Source organism: Anoplophora glabripennis, unplaced genomic scaffold (assembly GCF_000390285.2).
Source record: "Anoplophora glabripennis isolate ALB-LARVAE unplaced genomic scaffold, Agla_2.0 scaffold10, whole genome shotgun sequence".
NCBI lineage: Eukaryota > Metazoa > Arthropoda > Insecta > Coleoptera > Cerambycidae > Anoplophora > Anoplophora glabripennis.
In genome coordinates this window covers 1,678,092-1,698,063 of record NW_019416481.1, presented here as the reverse complement: position 1 = coordinate 1,698,063, position 19,972 = coordinate 1,678,092, and the positions used below count along the sequence as shown (strand labels likewise).

The 19,972-nt window shown below is 35.3% G+C and overlaps 1 protein-coding gene across 1 annotated transcript in view; it reads right to left on the bottom strand.

The window, feature by feature from the left end:
* LOC108904053 (protein timeless homolog) overlaps positions 1-19,972 on the bottom strand; it is a 307,033-nt gene that overhangs the window by 25,530 nt on the left and 261,531 nt on the right. Inside the window, exons 10-16 of the mRNA XM_018706438.1 lie at positions 14,331-14,384; positions 14,197-14,272; positions 13,853-14,054; positions 12,245-12,390; positions 12,098-12,180; positions 10,461-10,667; positions 8,515-8,661 (exon numbers count right to left, since the gene is read on the bottom strand). Of these exons, the coding sequence (XP_018561954.1) occupies positions 8,515-8,661; positions 10,461-10,667; positions 12,098-12,180; positions 12,245-12,390; positions 13,853-14,054; positions 14,197-14,272; positions 14,331-14,384 (915 nt within the window). The remainder of the gene's footprint in view (positions 1-8,514; positions 8,662-10,460; positions 10,668-12,097; positions 12,181-12,244; positions 12,391-13,852; positions 14,055-14,196; positions 14,273-14,330; positions 14,385-19,972) is intronic.

The window sequence follows — 19,972 nt, the reverse complement described above, 5'->3', positions numbered from 1 at the left end:
TAACACTGTCCGCCACATGATTTTACTTACTTTTGTTCTACACCAGAAGAATTTAACCATTAAAAAATTCTCACTTTGGGACTGTGTTTGTTCAGTGAATCAAATGTCTGAAGGGACGCACAAAATAGAAATGTGGTGCAGAAGAAGTGATGAAAGCGTAGTAGCAGAACCTATCACTATAAAGGTGTCAGACAAGTCAGTCTTACAAAACAAGACCGAGTAAACAGTATTCAATTGTCAGCTCAGACGCTGCAATGGATTCGATTGGACGAGAGTAAACATCGCAAAGACCAAAGGGAATGATTAAGATAAAAGAATTCTGCTGGGTGTATTGAATAGTTGATATCCTTTGATGTTTGACTGTCGTCTGTTGCCCCAGGTGTTGGTGGATTTGTACAATTTGACAAAGAATAACACCTTATAATAATACTGACACACTTATATTTACATACATATACTTATATGTACTGATTTTTACATTTTCAACTCCAGTTGCTCGATTGTCATAAACTTTTATTGTTCATGCAAAAACGACTCGAATAAAAGCGACAGTAATTCTTATTTAGGCGTGATTACCGCTCTCTAAGTTGTCCCTCCGTGACACCGACGGAGCCTCTACTCTCCAGAGAGCCCTCCGCTAATTCATCACCACCAGGTTGCGGTGAGTAATGATCTGCCTGGAGGGCATTATGCCAGTCCGAGTCAGATTCGCGCTGTTCGTATGCTGTCGCATTAGCATGAAAAAAAATAATAATAATAAAAGTTCACTTCGTTTCAACAAGAAAATTCGTGAGGAAGGATTCACCTGTCGACTTTTCAGTAGATAGTTTTTCACAATTAGGGGGTTGATTGACGATTTTGATTGCGTATCCATACATTGACAAATACGCCATTGTAATCACGGTTAGTATCTTAATGATTGTTGTGGCAATCCTTGTAACATAAATAACTATTTTATAACGAAAGCCGGGACTCGTGATAGATTATTTGTTAGTTCTCGGAACGGATGGGTCAACTCAGTCAACACTAATTATTGAAAAGTTAAGGGTTTTCAAGAAGGTTTAGCGTCGCTATAAAGTCGTCGAGAGACTAGTGCCTTTCTGTCACCGATAGTAATAAATTTGCAAAGCCGTTCTTCGGAGAAGAAGGAGAAACTTATCAAATGTTTCTGAACAAGTTGACGTAGACCATTGGGGCCAAGTGTTGAGCATTTGTTAGCGACGGTTTAGCCCATGGTGAAGGAAAAAAAATCGATATTTCTAATAACGCGCGAAATACATTCGAAAAGACATAGGAATTCCAAGATATTTAAATAAGTTGTTTTAGAATCTTGTGAGGAACATAATAATAGATCAAATAGCTGGTTTTTAGGCGGATTTTCCAAGCTATAAGGATATATTAAATGAGATTGACTAATCCGTTCCGTGTTGCTATTCGGAGTCATAAGAGAAAGGTGTACGGTTACTCGTAAGTTCAGTTAGTCACAAAATTATTTATTCAATTGTAAACTCAGTCAATTAGATAACTATTAACATGGTATAGTTATGTGAAAGCGTCCCGATATTCAGGGATCCCGCCAGTAAAATAAGAACCGAAACTTCGGAACCCAAGAAATCGGCGTGTCGAACCGTGTCGAATTCTGGAAAGATCTCCGAAAAAGGCAGTTTCTCCATGGGTTCCACATTGAACAGTCTACTTAGTTTTAGAGTCTCGGGATAATTAAGATTTTAAGACTATTTGAAATCTGTAATTATATACCAAGTTCCTTGTTTGAAGCGACTATAGATAAATAGATAGATAGCTAGACAGACAGGCAGACAGATAGACATACATACAAACAGACATACTGATATATGCATATTATGCTTTTAATATAAATACAGGATTTAATACTTTTTGAAGTTTTAATTCTGGCATCGTTCTTTTTTATCTACGTTTTTAATCCCACAGCAGTTGCGGTTAGCAAAAATTAAAGGCGTCATCATTAAATCATGTCTCTTCATTAATTTGGGCGAACCGATTGTGACATCCCTTCCAGACCGCTGGGAATTCTCCAGATCTGTTCCTGTCGCGTAACTTTTTTTACCCCCAATGACTCCCCCGACAAGCGAACACCTCCTGACCTCGTATCCTACATAATGAACGCGAACAGGGCGATCTAAGAAAGGGGTAACGTCAGACAACAAAACAGCGCCTCGTAAATGGAGACCGCTTGCCGTCGGCACCAGAACAAAACGGCGAGGAGGCCTGAAAACTGAAATCGATGCCGGAATTAGTCCCCATTTAGGCTTCGCCGAGACGAGACAATAAAACTTGTCAGATACAGCGGGATCAACATGAAGTGGAGTGCTCCGGCACTCCCCTTTTAGCAATTTAAGAAACAAATGCACCAAGAAAATGCAAATATAATGCGCCCCATGGATCAACGTCGAACGTGCCATTTCTTTAAGCCTTTTAAATTCCGCTTCATTTATCTCTTTATGTTACTCAATAGTTTTTTACGTAGGCCTTCCCGGTGCGTTTGTCATTTTTAAAGCCATTTGGAGGCGCAATAACTCTAATGGAAGTCGTTTCCTTTTCCGTGCGGGGTGCAAGAATTTGGGTCTTATTGTTCAAGACTACGTATCCTCGAATGTGATAATTCTCAGAGTAATTTAAGGAGATGTAGAGATTGAGATCTGAGAACGGCGGCTGTTCTTAAACAAAAGTATTCACATGGCAACCAATGCCGAGTACGCAAATTTAGGGACGATGGAATCAATCTGGAAATGAAATTGTTTTAATAAGACAGGATTCAGAACAATACATAAATGAACAAAACAGAACTATGAAGACAAGAACGTAGAAGCAAAATGAAGAGAGTTTATAAAGAAAATATTTTGAATTCATGCTCTCGTCATAATTATTTTATCCATGACCGTGTAAAAAGTGAGTTTTTATTATACGATTTCAGTTAGAAGGTCGCAAGAACATTAGTATTTTATTCATTAATCGGTATAACAATTTATTCGACTACTTTGCAATTAACACGATTTTCAATAAGAATTCTATGCTACTCATAATTTCTCGATGTAGTACGGAGCCTTCATAAATGTTTACAAATCAGGCGACCGGCGAGCTTTGCAGAGCTGGTACTGAATAACAAAAATTCCCTAAGTATTGGCGTCACCAATATTAATGTTTTGATTACAATGAACAATGACAAACCATTACGTCTATGCTCGAGAAAATGCGATGGCTGATTGGTTGAATAAAATTTAGAGAATAATTACATCAATCACAGCCGATGAAACAGAATGTTGTTCCAATGTAATCTTCATCCTGTTTTAAGTAATAATTTTTAATTTTATTGCCGACATGAGGGAAATGTTCAAAAAAATTGTTTGAGATTGCTTCCTTGTTTAACTGGCTATCTGCGGATTTTTTTTTTTAATTTAAAATATACATCCAACAGGCGATATGTCAAGTCTAGTAATAAAATATAAANTATAAGATATAAGTTTTATGTAATTTATTTCTTCGAAAGTCTGTACACCGAACCAATAGCGCTATCGGAGAGGGTTATCACTATCCTTATTATTTAAACCTATAGTTAAAACTATTTTGCCAAACATACCTAAGAGGTGCATAATCGGCCAATATTTACAACTAAATTGATTTAGCGATTGTAGCCTTTAGGCACCGGCCATTTAGATAAATTAAAGTTACCGTTTGTATAGTTACTTTGTTAGGGCTTTTATTTGTACCTTTTCCCGTTTTTTTTTGTACTGTAAGGTTTCGCCGTCTCTCCAGCATTCTTGCGTACTGTCCATCGGGTTATAAAACGGGTGGCGCCTTAAGAGAATTATTTTCAGTTATATCAATCCCACCCCCATTGCTGAGCTGAGCTAGCTTTCAGTTAGAAGGTCGCAAGAACATTAGTATTTTATTCATTACTCGGTATAACAATTTATTATTATTTGACTACTTTGCAATTAACATGATTCAATAAGAATTCTATGCTACTCATAATTCCTCGATGTAGTACGGCGCCTTCATAATGTTTACAAGTCAGGTGACCGGCGAGCTTTGCAGGGCGTCACCAATATTAATGTTTTGTTTACAATGAACAATGACAAACCATTACGTCTATGCTCGAGAAAATGCGATGGCTGATTGGTTGAATAAAATTTAGTGAACAATTACATCAATCACAGCCGATGAAACAGAATGTTGTTCCAATGTAATCTTCATCCTGTTTTAAGTAATAATTTTTAATTTTATTGCCGACATGAGGGAAATGTTCAAAAAAATTGTTTGAGATTGCTTCCTTGTTTAACTGGCTATCTGCGGATTTTTTTTTTTAATTTAAAATATACATCCAACAGGCGATATGTCAAGTCTAGTAATAAAATATAAAAAAAGTTAAAAGAGAGAAAAATGAACTATGAAAACTATACAAACTATAAGGCATATATGACTATATAATAAATCATTTTTTAAATCATTAGCCAAACAACAAAAGAGATCGACAATGATGTTTATTTCGCTTAAGGTTATCTGCATATTAAATGGTGTACTTGTATAGTATAGATCCTTGAGGCTTACCAGATATTTGATGAAACTTGTACGATTTAAAACCACGATACTGAATAAACTGATACCTATTTTGTAAATACGATTCAAAAAGTTGCAAAAGTGATTTGGACACATCAAACCCATCTAGTTTGTACAGTAAGAGGTCGTGGTCGAGTCTGCCAAAAGCTTTACTGGAGTCGGTATATATAATATCGACTTGTTTCAACTTGTCAAGTTTCTCGCTAATAATAAAGTTTTTTGGACAAGATTAGTAACAATGGATCTGCCCTTAATGAAACCGTGTTGCTCCCACGACAACAGCCCAGACAAGAATCTGTATAAAAAGCCATGAAATAGAATCTTAAATATTTTGGAGAAATTGTAAATAATAGAAATTGACCAATTCATTCTTACTGCCCTTCTTGTGCACTGGACACACTCTAGACAGTTTTCAACATTCAGGATAACAAGAAGTTTTTATTAATAAATAAAAGATATTTGTTAATGGGGCAGCAAATGCAGAGACACAGTCCCTTATAAAAAATGCCGGTATTAAATCAGGCCCGGTTATCATATTTGGCTGAATTTGTTTTATTATTTATTTATTTAAATATCCAACGGGACAAAGTCCCAATTATAGGATAAGGTAAAACAGAAAACCTTAACTAAATTTTAAAAGAAAAAGACAAACTAACATTAAATATAAAAATATAAATACTACATAACATAGAGCAATCAAAATATAAAATCCAGACAAAGAACTTAAGGATAAACAATAACAGACAAATAAAACAAATAAGCTAACTAACATATAAGGATTATCATTTACTAGACAAACAATTTTTTTGTCATTCATACAATGAAAAAATATATCAAGTCGATCTTCATACTTCTTGTAATTGGAAATCATTTGATATAGGGGAGATGCTATTAGTAAATTGGTACGAGGTGTGGGTAATTGTAAAACGGAGTGAAATCTAGAATTAAGTCTAGGAACATGATATAAAATCCTTGAGACTAACGAGTCTGCATTTAACGTGTTATTTATGATTTTAAAAAGGAATATAATTGAAAACATAACAGTTTTATCGCAGCATAGACTTCATCTTGTGAAAAGTTTAATATATTTAGCACATTAGCGTTTGAAAATTTGATTTTATATCGCAGTTTTGTTCTGAATTCATTTACGTAAAATTCTACCACCATCGATAACTTCCAGCAACAACGCCTCTATAACTATAAAACATCTCCGCCTGCATCTGCAAGCGGAGTTACAAATGATCTTTGGACAAACCAAAACATCCAGCAATTTCATTTAATATTTTCCCAAATGAATTAACTCAACAGAACACTCCATTATGTAGTTTTTCAATAATCTCCATCTTGCCGTCAAAAATAAAAGGAGGTTTATTGCGTTTTGACAATGGAATTTGCCGTTAAAACTCTGCAACCACATTTTAAATTTATTATTTTAATACAAATTTTTAAGAACAATATTGATGATCTCAGTTACAACAGTCGTTTTATTCACATTATCGTCTCTTTAGTACTCTGTATGATGTAATGTATCGGTACAATGATGACGCTGAAATTATTATTTAGCTAATGTTACACTGCCTCACATAAAAAAAGTTCTATATGTGACAGACTAGACCACCATACCCATATGTTTTAGGGGTCGCTGAATCCGAATCCGGTATCTGTTTGAAGAAGATAGTTCATGTTCATGATTATTTACAATTCCTGACCTTGGATTCTGAAAGAGCGAGAACTTTTATGTTTAGAGACGTGGTTGAGTATTTTTTTCATTTCAAGGTCTTTTGAAGGTCAAATACCCTTCTCGAACTTCTCAGGTGGGTACCTCGTCAGGGTAGCAAACTATTGCGAAAATGACCACTATAAAAGTTCCTTTGTGTCATCGGGACCACCACTTGGTGGCCTTGAGTTTGACCTTGAAGGTCTTGAACGTCTTGAATGTATGGAAATGGTTTGCCTGTCTATACAATACTTATTTTATTTAAAGTTTCACTTATAGAAATGACTCTTTTACTAGATAATCAACTCTTCCTTGGGCAAGGACCATAATATAACCATATAAGCAAGGACCATATATTTATTCACGTTGAAAGTTTCCAATCTCAGCGCAAACACCGCATATACAAAATTTTACACAAAAACTACATAACGTCAAGTATGCATTAGAGCAAATTACACCGCAATTGAAAAAATACGCACCTCGATGTTACAAAGCCATCTTTTCGAATCCCACTCGCAACACAAACTCCGCTCCCTTCCGCACCTTTTACGAGCCGTCGGAGCGGAGCAAAAGAATCTCAAACAAAAGTGCGGGCAACCTTTAGTACTTTTCACCGACGGCGGCGGCGGTGGGTTTGAAGCTTAGTTTTCCCGTGATACGTAAGGTCTTATTCCCTATTGTGCCGTCGCTTTTCTTTTCCTGCGAAGTCGCCGCATTGTCCCAACTGCGTCGATGCCGGCAAGTCCAACCTGACCCCACGTCTTCCACCATTTTTTTGTATCCGTTCACTCGCAGATTTTATTACGTGTTTTCCCGGTTTAATAGCCAACTCGACATGCTTTCTAGTTCTTGTAGGCTGAATGATGTGATGAGGGGCGGGGGCTCCTGAGCGTTTCTTGTAGGGTGAAATTTAAAATGTATTAAGGGGATGTGCATTTCAGGGTATTTCCTGGGGCAGTGGTCCATCAAGTGCGGGTCGCGACCAACCCCCTCAAGCTGGTGGAAGAGATGGCAGGTGCTCCAAACGCTTTATAACGATTAACTGCATCTAGTCTAAGTTCTAGGTACTTATATTTATAGTCGTTATGAAGGAATTTAGAATTTTAATAACTAGAATTGAAAGGTTCTACAATTATGTAAGAACTTTTCCTATAATAAGAACTCTGAACTCGTTAGAGGTTTTCATAACAATCTTTTTAAACTGAATATATTACACATATTCGTAACCATGCTATGACGTCACGTGGAGAGTAAATATCGATTCGTGGAGTGTACACTTCATATTTGTATTACGTGTTTGTGACTGATCTATTTATAAAATTTTAGATTCCTGTGGTGATTATTGACATTGATGTCTATTAATAGCGATCTTTCAGTTGTACGAGTACAACAGACAACTTGTGATGCTTGTATATTTATGCTTACAAGGAAAATGGTCGGATTTGTTAAGGTAATTTAAAACATCGGATTATATTCGAAATTTGCTTCCGAAATTGCTATTTTAAAAAGATAAGAGCCGCCGAATGACTATTAGCATAAACTTTATTGAACCGTTTAAATCACCCTCCACATGACGTCGTATGCCAAGCGAACCGATTTTAGTTCACGAGAATATCCTTTTTTCTTTTTTCTCATCTTGGTATATCACTTTTAACAAGTTGTTTTTCATCCGATACAGATGTCCCTTGTTTAAAAACAAATATTTTCGCTTTCCCGATTCATTATCAAGGCGTTTGCTCTTTTTCCAAGTAGCGGTGACATCTAAATCTTTTCTCTGCAAATTAGATGACTTGATATGCGGTGAGGTGTCCTTAAAGTGTATTTTAAAACAGATCGTTCAAAGGAGACGCCTTTTACGAAGTAAGGTGTCATTTGTTGCGGTCATCCGTTATTTTAACATCCACACAAGCGACCCCTACCACATAACGGCGCCGTTTTATCAAATGTGTCATAATTTGTTAGCTCCGTTAGCTCCCTTGTACCTAATATAGATAAGACGCAGCGTTGTGGATTTGATTTATTTGGAGAGCAGGAATTACACCCCCTTCTTAACTTGTACTGCCGAAAACGAATCAGTGAGTAATTCTAAGCCACTTATACAATTTATAAATTTTTGCTGATAACGAACGAATGAAATAGACACACCTTTCAATTTGGCTCTTTATAGGAAAAATACAGAGATTAAAGAAAGAAATACTTACATCTCGGCTTTCCAGATTTCGGCCCTTTGACCCTTTTCTTCCAAAGTTCCTTTTTATCCTGAACCAGGCCCATAACTAGCATCTTTTCGATAATCCTGTTCTTTGGTCTCGATATTTCCAATCTGGGCATAATGCAGCCCAGTGGGTCTGTGAATAAACGCGAGTTTACAATAAAATACGTTTTTTTTTTCGGTGATTTATGAGATATGAAAAATGTGATTAGACCAGGGAAATTCATTATATAGGGTGTTAGAAGTTTGACTGCCTTAATTTTAACAGACGATAGAATACATTAAAATAAACAAAAAAAAACCTTATATGACAGGGGTCCTAAACTCGACCATTTCCTAGAAAAAAATTATTAAAATCTCCAATTTGTTGGACAAAAGTTCGATTAATTAAGGAATATTGACATAACTGCGTGCACAGAATACCATAAAATACAATGTTTATCACTTTTTTGAACTTCTTTATACTTAATTCTAAAAAATAATTAGCGTTGTAATAAATTTAAAATTCAATAAAATTCATATCGAGCAATGCGAACGGCGCGGCGAATAACACGATGTACTAAGCTGTCCAGCCAGCAATACACAATTCAGTTGGTATCTGGAATTGGACCGTGTCTGAGTGCTTTTTGCGTACCACTATTTCCTTTTCTTTAGGCGTTTTCCAGCGAGTGCGCGAGAATTGAATTCGAACGTGTCGTGCGTGTATCGAAAATGGTGGTGGACATACGGAGCATATGCTGTAATTAGTTTTGTACTTGTGCATTTAAAAATTACTGAATTTTGCTTTTTGGTAAGTACCTAAATTATTTTTAATACGTATGATTATTTGGACGACGTGAATCTTTGGGTACTTTAATTACATATTTTTCGAATTCATAATTTGATTAAAAGTTAAGTTCCTGTTTTAAGAGATCCATAATTACTAAAATTCGAGCTAAAATTTAAGCACAATACTATATTCGTACTACAAAATCGATACATTTTATTTTTTATTTAAAAAATGGAAAACAATTGTCTTGAAATTTACTAAATGTTTCACAATAATAGTTGTTTACGTTTTTTCCGTAGGACAAGTCTGCCCCGTGCATATATTCTGTATTACTGTTAATCTTACTTCCCTGTAATATACAACTTTTTTTGTTGACTTATGATTACTCTATCTCATGGCTGAAGTAATGGCAGTCAAACTTTTTATATCCTATATAGAGAAACTGTTTAATAACATAGTTAGAAGTATTCTGTTTTTTGTCTGATCTTGTCTCACAGCACACTCGGTCTGCCTCTTCATATGCTTGTAGATGCTGTTACAAATAAAAAATTTTTTTGCAGCACCACCTCAATTGTCTATTATATGTGAACTTCTAACCTTACAAATGTTCTTTGAAAAGTCAAAACAAAAAAAAAGTCTGATGGTACCAAGTGTGTGCATTTTTTTTTCTGTAGACTCTGTAGAATAGATTTTGATATTAAATGCGGAAAAACGATTTCTCAAAATAATATTTTCTTTTGTATCCACTTAACCGATATATAATTTGGGGATAGAGACTCGACAATCTTAGCCCAATAAAAAAATATGAGACGTACCGTACCGCAAGGTTCCATCTTAAGACCACTTATTTTTATAATATTTATCAACGACATTGTAAGTTACTTTCCCTGACATTTTGAAATGATTATTAAAAGTCCTCACAACATTTAAATCTTTTTACGTTGAATTACGTGGTTTAGAAATTGTTTAACCTTTAAAACATATTTTTTAAAACAACGAGAGGTTTTAGTTTAATATACAGAAGTGATTTCAGAATGAATCTGGTAAAATAATTTATCAACTTAATACCCGAGATCCTACCATTTTTTTCTATTTTATATTAGGAAACCGCTGACTTACGGCAGACAGTAAATTCTTTTTTTTTTTGTACGAAGGGGAAGACTCACCGGTGGCGTCCTTGAATTCCTCGTACAGCTCCCGCAGCTGCGTCTCCTCCTCGGCGCCCCAGCTCTGGGGCTGCGCCACCCTAGTGCCGGACTTCTTTTTGCCTTTGTAGTCGTCGGTAAGGAGGGACATTTCCTTGAGCTTTCCCAATACCGCCCGCCTCGTCCTGGTGTTGTCAATGAGGTTATTAACGATCCAGCCGACCACGTCTATAAATGAAACGTCATTCAAACGTGACGGGTACAAAGGGAATTTTATATTGTTCCGGCGGGAGAGATTTAATGGACTCGCCCCCCTCTCCAGCCGCACGCTCCCCTAGCGGGGTTAATTCGTAATTATGAATATGTGAAAGCTCGGCGCAGAAAACAAAACTATAGTGAGAGCGGTGCGGCATGGAATCATAGTGTGGGCATTTTATTTCTGATATGGAGGAAAATATAGCAAATGTACATTTCTTTGCTATAGCATTCATCATTTATGATGAGGTTTTTAGTGCAGATAAGGAAACATTTTGTATGAGCAATTAAAATTTTGTCTACGCCGCTACAGTGCAGGACACGAACTCGTATCAACTCGCTTATCAGTGTTGTCGGTTGTTACCTGTCTTAAGCCAACTGTATTATATAATAGCTGTTACACTGTTTACACTGCTACAGACTTTGTCAAGTTTTTTGACGCATGAATTAATTCTACCAACGAATCAAAGAAGCAAATAAATTTCAAAAATGTCACCTTTCCACTCATAATTGTAGTGATACAACAGCGGTACCGTTTTGAAACATATTATATAAATATTAGTGTTTGTAAGTAACAAATCAGTAAAAACAATGCAAAACTAGTACGACGCCACACAATTATTTACGTATTCCAATAACATAACGTCATTACTGATCTGAGGCTGGAAATCTGTTGGGTTGGTACTTCCGAACTTCACGAAGAAATTGACGAAAATTAGAGCATGCTCTAATTCGTCAAAAACTTGATGAATAAATTCATGAAGTTATTTGACAGCAGATTTGGTGCATTACACTTCTCCAATTTCTTGATGAAGCGACTTCATGAATTAATTGATCAATAAATTGTTAATGTAAAACAGCTACAACAGATAGATTATCTCGACCAAATATAGAATAAGAAAATGATTGTAAGACTGGTTCAGCATTTAAGGAAGTTTTTAATGCTAGTACGCTAATATGAGACGAGAATAAATTCAGAAAGTGAGAAACTTGGAACCAGAAATTTTATGTTTCAAACGGGTGTTTGTTGCCGGGCTAATTCGTGACGTCATTTAGTGCAATCGATAATCGAGAAGACCCCACAGCATAAGTATAGTAAGTAACAAGTGTCTAGAAACATCCAAATTCACTTTAGACGGGAATTGTAGCTAGGTGGCGGACAGATAAGAAGAAGGTCATGTACTCGCTCGCACTGAATGACGTCACAATGCGTTGTTCACATGAAAAAATTAAATTTTTACATAATTTTTTGCCACTAGTACTTGTCGGTTATAAATTATAAATTTATGCAGTTCTAATAGAAATTAATATGAATATTACTGAAATTAATTTGAAATTAGAAAAATATTTGGAAGAGTTAATGTGTATTATCGCTTTTTTCTTTGCAGAATTTATGGACTTACCCTCTTCTAGTTGACGTTGTCGGTATTCCAGCATCAATTGACGCAACTCGTTCTCTTGATCTTCTGTCCAGGAAGCGGCGGATCTGCAATAATTTAAGAGACATTGAACCAGGTATTGTGGCAATTAGCTTTTTTTGCTACACTTACGGTTGGCGGTAGCTGCCGTAGCCCTGTTCAATTTCATACGCGTCTCTGGTCGATTTCCAAAATAGTGCTTCCATGAAAACCATTTTGTTGGTTTCGGCCACTTTCAAAAACTGTCTGATTATGTAAGTTGCAAACGTCACCAACTCCTGCGAAAGATTTTAAAGCAAAATTACAATTCTAGTTTTTGTGACTGACAGAGGTGCAATGTACGATCAAAACACCCTGTATTTTGCACAAAGTGGTCATTAAGGTAAATCGCAATAATAAAGGAACTGATATCGATTACTTTAAAGAAAAAATTGTCTTGAAAGTACGAGTAGGTATATCTATTTAGGCTCAATTTTCAAATTCCGGTGTGTCAAAGCTTTTGTAGAAAATTTTATTCTCGCAAGTATCACGAAATGTGTTTGATGTAGATTTGTTTTTTAGCCTGGTGGTAGTACACTTTTAAATAAAAAAAATTTTCGTATAAACACCGTTTTCAAGATACGATGTTGAAATGCAAAAATATCACATTTAAATATCTCTTACAATGTTTGACGTATACTGATAAAACTTGGGGCAACTATAACTATTTACGGGCAACAATTTACTAAGTTGCACAAATCTGTATACCAGTAGCGGAGTTGCTGGAAGACACTATAGCTAAGAACCCCAAAATTTCGGTGTCACTGAATATTTTGTGTTTCTATTTCCGATTGGCGTTTCTAAGAAAAAAGTTTACTTCAATTTTATTCGAAAAACGAGTGATATTTGAGTAATTATAAATAAAAAATAACACCAAAACACTTCGCCTCATAAAAAATAGTTTTTTTGTTAAAAATATAATTAAAAAAAGATTCATTGGCATAGCAATTTCAATATTTCCAGTGGATTATTACTTATTATTTATTAAAATTTAAAATTCTTACACCATTGATTTCTTTTGGACTTTTCATGATATTATATTATACAGGGTCGGAAAGTCCCCATGGTTCATCGGCCGTTACGTGAGAGCGATAAAGAAAGTCATAGAAATCCGTGCGATAGAGAAAGATGGCTATAATGAAGGCGTCTAATAGTCACCGCCCATTTCGCCCTTCCACAAATAAGATCCAACTATTAGACGCCTTCATTATAGCCATCTTTCTCTATCGCACGGATTTCTATGACTTACTTTATCGCTCTCACGTAACGGCCGATGAACCATGGGGACTTTCCGACCCTGTATTTTATTTCATAATCAATTTCTAGCAAATAAGGTTTTTTTTAATGTTAAAAAATAATTACTCAATAATGGCTCATTTTTCGAATAAAATGGAAGATACTAATTAAACTATACAGTAAATATGCGCTAGTCTCGCTCCGTCTTTTACTGCTGCGTGACGTTAACCATGACCACCGCTGTAAACACTTTCCAGACTTACGGACTAGCTACTAGGAGCCTAGTATTCAATGTTTTTCAAATGAATTTTGCAAGTCGAGTTAAATTGACTGCAAAATTACAAATTTAACATTTTTTATGTGTTTCAGTATCTAGTAGATTCCTAAGAACTTTTATTTTAAAGGAATGTTAAGCCCCCTTATTATCACAATGTCTTTAAGGACCGCAACGTTTTTCTAACTTACATTGTTCTGGGGCAACTCCTTCATTTGGAATATCCTCTGGAAGGACCTAAAAATACTGACTTGAAACACCATGACGTACATTTTACAGTCGAACGCGATCCTGTGCAGCAATTTAACGATACAGTGGTTCGTGTTCACTGAATTTGTCTCGAAGCGCGCTAATGCCAGTCCGCAGGCTCGCACTATTTTTGGATGGGGCAGTCTGGGGAGGAAAAAATTAAAAAAATCAATAAAACGTTATGTGTACCGAATTAAATGTTTGTGCTGCATGGAAACAGCTGTCAGTTGTAGTGCAAGATAAAGACGCAATACGCAATAAATAAATACTATTGAAAGCAAGTTACCTTTTCGTGAAATCCTCAAATTTAAAATCTGTTTCCGAGTACTGAGGACCTTCTTCTTCATCGTCATCATAGTCCTCTGAAAAGGAAATAGTTGTAGCAAATTATTGGTAAAGCAGAATAAACACTGAAGTTACCTTCTTCACTTTCTTCGAGTTGTTGTTGAGGAGCAACAGGATTGGGGTTATTTTCTGAAAAAAAAAAAAAATGGGTTATTGAATCATCATCAACTATATAGGTTTTGTTGTGAATATTTATTTTAACTGCAGGTTTCCAACAAGATTTCTGTTGAATAAAATGGTGCCTACTTATTTTAAATTTAACTTTTATATCCTAATTTAATGTGTAAGTCAATTATCACTAGTGCAGTAGAAGAGACTGGACATTTTGACTAATTAGAAAAACGAAGCTAGTGATTATTTAGTTTTTCACAAGTTTTAACGCGGCGTATTTAATGCCAAATACAGCTGCCATGATTTACAGCTTAATAATGGCAAACTGGCAATTTAATATTTCTGGTGAAAATAAAAATTTACAACGCGCTGCGTTGCAAATGCAGATTTAATTAAAACATTACATGAAATATAAAAACGGGCATGGATTGCGCACTTTATTTGCTTTAATCGGTTTTATTTGAATCGAATAAATAAAATCAACGCGCCCCGTCCACATTTATTTACATGTACTCAACATGTCAAACCGTTCATTTTAATAAAATTGATTTTATTTATGCGTTAGACGGAAAATATTAAATAGCCATTATTAAATTGGAAACACTTTTTCTATCAAATCCTGGAAAATTTAAATGAATGCACCGTAAAATATAGAGATTCAGGAAAATATGATGCAATGGAAAAACGTTAAAAGGAAATTGTTCTTTTTTCGATATCCATTTTTAATATTAGTCAGTATTTTCTGTATCTCGTCGACAAATTCTCTTCGATTTTTATTATTTGAACTACATAGTAAGGCGAGTGGAAAAAGTAACTGCATTAAAAATTGTTGCGCAGCAGAACGCGTCGAACTTAAATAGGAACGGAAAGGCTTCAAATCGTATTGAGGATAATTTCCAATTTCAATTTCCTCTAACGGAGCAAATATCGCATGTAACTTTACCCGGTTTTAATACCATACGTTTTTGAAATGAAACTTTTTCTTTTTCGTTTCAACGAATGTTTCAATTCATGTTCATTGTCTTCCTAGTCTCGCAGAAACTCTAATTATTATTAATGAATTCATATTTTTCTGTTAATTTATCATTTTAATCCGGAGTGAAGTTTATATAATTTACATTTCTGTTCATAACAGGACAAAGATGGTGTTATTAATGTTCTTTTTGATAAAACTGACGCCCTTGCTATGCAACCGCCACGTGCACACCGTAACCGATAATATTGTATGGATTTATGTACTTGATATACAGGATGTTCCAAAAGTTAACGCCAGAATAAATTTGACCTTAGTAAGTTCATGAAAGTAAAACAGCTACAAAGTTAGATATGTGTGGTTTTGTTTATAGTTAAATATTGCGTGAGAATTTTGTTATAAAAATAAAATAAAAAAATCCATGACTATCCCGATTTTTTTTTTACAAAATATCTCAGATTTTAAAATTGTTTAAAATGATTATCGTCGTACTTGTTAATGTTGCCGAAAAAACTAGATCAAAGTGCTACTTTGGCTTAAAAAATATGTATTTAGTACATATTAATACTTAATATTTTCCAATTAAAAAAAATACTGCTATTTTCCTCCAAAAGGAATTTATTTTGACTTTTAATATGTTAATATTAGCACAAGGTGATTCACAACTTATCCAAAAAAATAGATGCGGCATGAGAAATGGAGTCAATATGGTAAAATTTTGTTTTGTAAAATCCTTAGTTTCCGAGAAAAAAATTATTACATAGCTGGACAAGTGTAGTCATTCGTAATACGTGTAGAGCCACGTGGCCTCAGCGACTGAAATCCGATTTTACAGTTATCGTTGCCATAGTGTTTACAATAGTTTTTTAGTAGTTAGTGTCAAAAATGGCTTGTGTGTATAGCAACTCGGTGTTAATGGATATCGTTTTAATTTATGAAGAAGCATTTGTGTTATGGTGAAATAAGACAACATTTGTGTTAGTTCGTAGAAACCGAGTAAGACAGACCCAAATGTGACGGTGGACAAAATTTTGAACAATTGTAACATCAGGTATGCCAAATTATTTTATTATTTAAAAACACAAATTAATTTTATTAATTAATAATAACAGCGGCAAAATCAGTTGAATTTGCTGATATAAAATAGGTGCTATAAAATTCTTATTTATTCCTTTCCTTGCGAAATTCTTTCAAGTTTTTGTCCGTTTTTATCACTGCCACCATGACGGTCGCGTCGTGCCAGGTCAAGTTTTACAGTGGACCAGTTTCCAATGTCGTGCAGAAGTGTATTTTTAAATCATTTTTGAACTGCCCTTTTTAATTTTTTCTTTAGAAAATTGTATTTGTAAGAGTCCCTTGTACATCCAGATTTTTTTTTTCTTTTGGATAAGTTCTGAATCACTGTATATTAATATTATATGTATTTCAACGGAAATCTGTTGTGACATTAAAAATACAATTCTTTTTCGGTGTGTTATGTTGTCGCCTATGTCACCGCCACTTACAGACTTACATTACATTTCCTTAACATTAGCTAGGTTTGACCCCCTCCCTTGTTGTTCTTGGATTAGGCTCTGTGAAGGCAGACACGCTTTCAGAACCCCTATGTTCGCAATGATGTCGATTTTGGTTCTTGTTGCTGGTTTTAAGGACACGGAATCTTCATTGGAGACTGGTGGTTCTCTAAGACCTTCCGTAATGGTCTTTGTAACATATTCATTGGTGAACCTGCAGAAGCTTCGTCGTGACTAATTCTGGTCGAGGTCTTGTTACCGGTCTTATAACGTTGGTATCGCAGCGCGCGCATTTAAGCTTGTGTAGTACAGTAGTGGGAGTGGGTAGGAGGTACAGCTTGCGTTGATGATCAATCAGTACCGTCGCGCGTGTCTCTAATCCTGTGGAGTGGGGCGGAGGGAGTGACTTTGGGTACGTCTTTAGTACCGCTGCGAGCGACTCAACGCCTGCGCAGTAAGACGGTGGGTGTAGAAACACGTTCGCCTCCGGTATCGTTAGTGCCGTTGCGTATGGTTCCAAGTTCGCAAAGAGGTGCATTATGCATTCTTCCGTCACACTTGCTTGCTCTTTAAAAGATGTAACACTTTGGATGTTGTTTAATTTACATTGATTCTCGACATCAGTGTTTTCGAAATTTATTTAACAGTAATAACCAATCTTTTTGTCATAACTTGCCGAATCTACATGGTATAGGTATGCCCCAGGGGTAAACAGAAAGTCAAGCCGGTCTTTTATTGCCCTTAACACTTGTTGAATTTTCCGTGTAGGGATGAACCTTGTATCTACTATCACCCTTGAGAGCCCGAAAAACTATGGTACTTAAATATCTTCTGTATTGTTATTTTTGTTATTTAAATAGTTTGTTTTTCCCTTTTATTTACAGTACATATTTTGAATAAATTAAGGTTAACAAATTTAACAAATCAACTGTCAAAGTAGGGAAAAAAATTATGAGAAATTTATTTTGCAATGCACTATTTAACAAAATATACAGTTTTGTAGCTGTGGTACTCAAAATATTGACTTAATGTAGCAATGTTCGCAAATTTAAGAAAGTGTCTATATCTCGAAAACTAGGAGGCTTTCAGTAAGGTTGAATTTAGTGAATAGGCCTTATTATCCCTTGTCGGCTTATAGTTTCTCTTATAGTTTCGAACTAAATTAAGCCACCTTCAGGACCCCACACATTATTTTTTATTATCACATACAAGTAACATTACATTCCATCGAAAATTAATTGAAATTTTATCATTTTAACAGTTCAACTGTGAAATCTACTGCCAACTCTGTGGAGCTGCATGTATCTAGGATCGTTAGCTCTAACGATGTAATGTTAAATTCCCTAGTGTTGCACTTTTCTCGGCAGCAAAATGGTGTGTGATTCATTAAAATCATCCCAATTTAAACGAACAGCGCGAAAAGCGGAATCACGTTCATTAAAATTAAACCAAAGAACGAAACTGCTGCGGTCGGATTGCAGATACATTTTAAATTATGTGTGGTAATGGAAAACGCCACGAAAGAATACGTTCATTATTCCGGGTCCATACTGACATGAGCATTGTTAGCCATGTGTTCATGTAGTAACGTTCGCTAATCAAAGTTAGCGAATATTGTTCGGGCATGTTAGTTAACAAGAGACATCTACATTAAAATGAGCCATTTTACCAATACAGCCGATAGTTGATACAGTCATTCAAATGAGAAAATTAATGACGTGACTATAGCATGATACTTACTCTGATATAAGTTTTAGCATGTGATATCGCATATCTTAAATTTAACGAACATTGATATCAGCATTTGTAATTTAACAACGCTCCTCAGTTTTAGCAGTTGAAAATATTAGTGTCTCCAGAAATGCAACAGAATATCGTAACGCCACTTCGTAGCGTAACATGTCGCGCTGATGTCGACGGCATACTGTAACAAAAATATCGGTTGTCGGTTTTGTAGTGGCGCATCGAAGAAATGTTGCGTTCCCATGTCACGCCTATGTTTTATCTGCCTGGACGTGACACGTATCATCACAGCGTTCAATCAGTACAGATTGAATGCAAACATGGAGTAGTCACAGAAAAAAGCTTTATGTAACCGTAGAAGTTCGTGGCAGTGATAAGAGTTGATGTTGCTAAAAAATTTCGACCGAGAGGTCTAAAAACTAGAATCTTAGAGCTTCAGAATGCTTTTTTTTTAATTCCGGATACGAACATTTTTCTCCTAAATACAGTTTGTTAAAAATCACGGAAAAATTTCGGAAATTCTTTTGACCCTTTAATTTTTTTGCATTAGTTCAATAAGAATCCCTGTCTCCGTAAATCTATGTAAACCTTTGTGTATAGCATATTGTTGCGCGAAGCGGTTGCATTGCGATGTTGTGTTGCACGGATACGCACTTTTAGTAATGAACATACTTTTGTGCGTATTTTTTTATATAAAAGCTCTAGCATTGGCTAGTGATTTACATGTACAAATAAAATTGCATTTTCAACAAACGTCTAGCCATAAATGAAATAGTCAATATTGTTATTCCATATTTTAAATACTTAACTTATTTGCTATCTCCTACTTTCTTTCAGTAATCACTGCATTACAATTCTCTTTTCTGTTATTAACTTGTTCGCATTTCAGGGTAAAACTATATTTTTCATTTTTAAATTTCCATTTGCCCGTAATGGCACCATCTCAAAAGTATTCCAGACTCGGCTTTAATCTTGCTCGAGCGGATGAGTAATGGCAAGTGTTTTTTTTTACATAATAATTCACCTTTCTAGTTAACAGAAGCGGGTCGGAATTATTCCGTTTAAATCGAGTATAAACATGATACATTCGAAAGAAATTACATTCGTCGGAATTAAATGAACGCTCTTCCACAGGGTGGATAATTTAAAAGGAAAAAGGGAACTCTTGTTTCCTTTTTTCGAGACCTTCGAAATATTTCGTGAATGTTTCTGAGATTACTATAGAGCGTATATACCAGACTATGTCATTGAGACTTGTATAAATGCAATTGTAACAAAGCCGGGACGAGTGGTATTTTATTTGTTAGTTCTCGGAACGAAGGGGCCAAAAAGTAAAATATTTCAGTCAACACTAATTTATCGGAAAGTGAATGGCT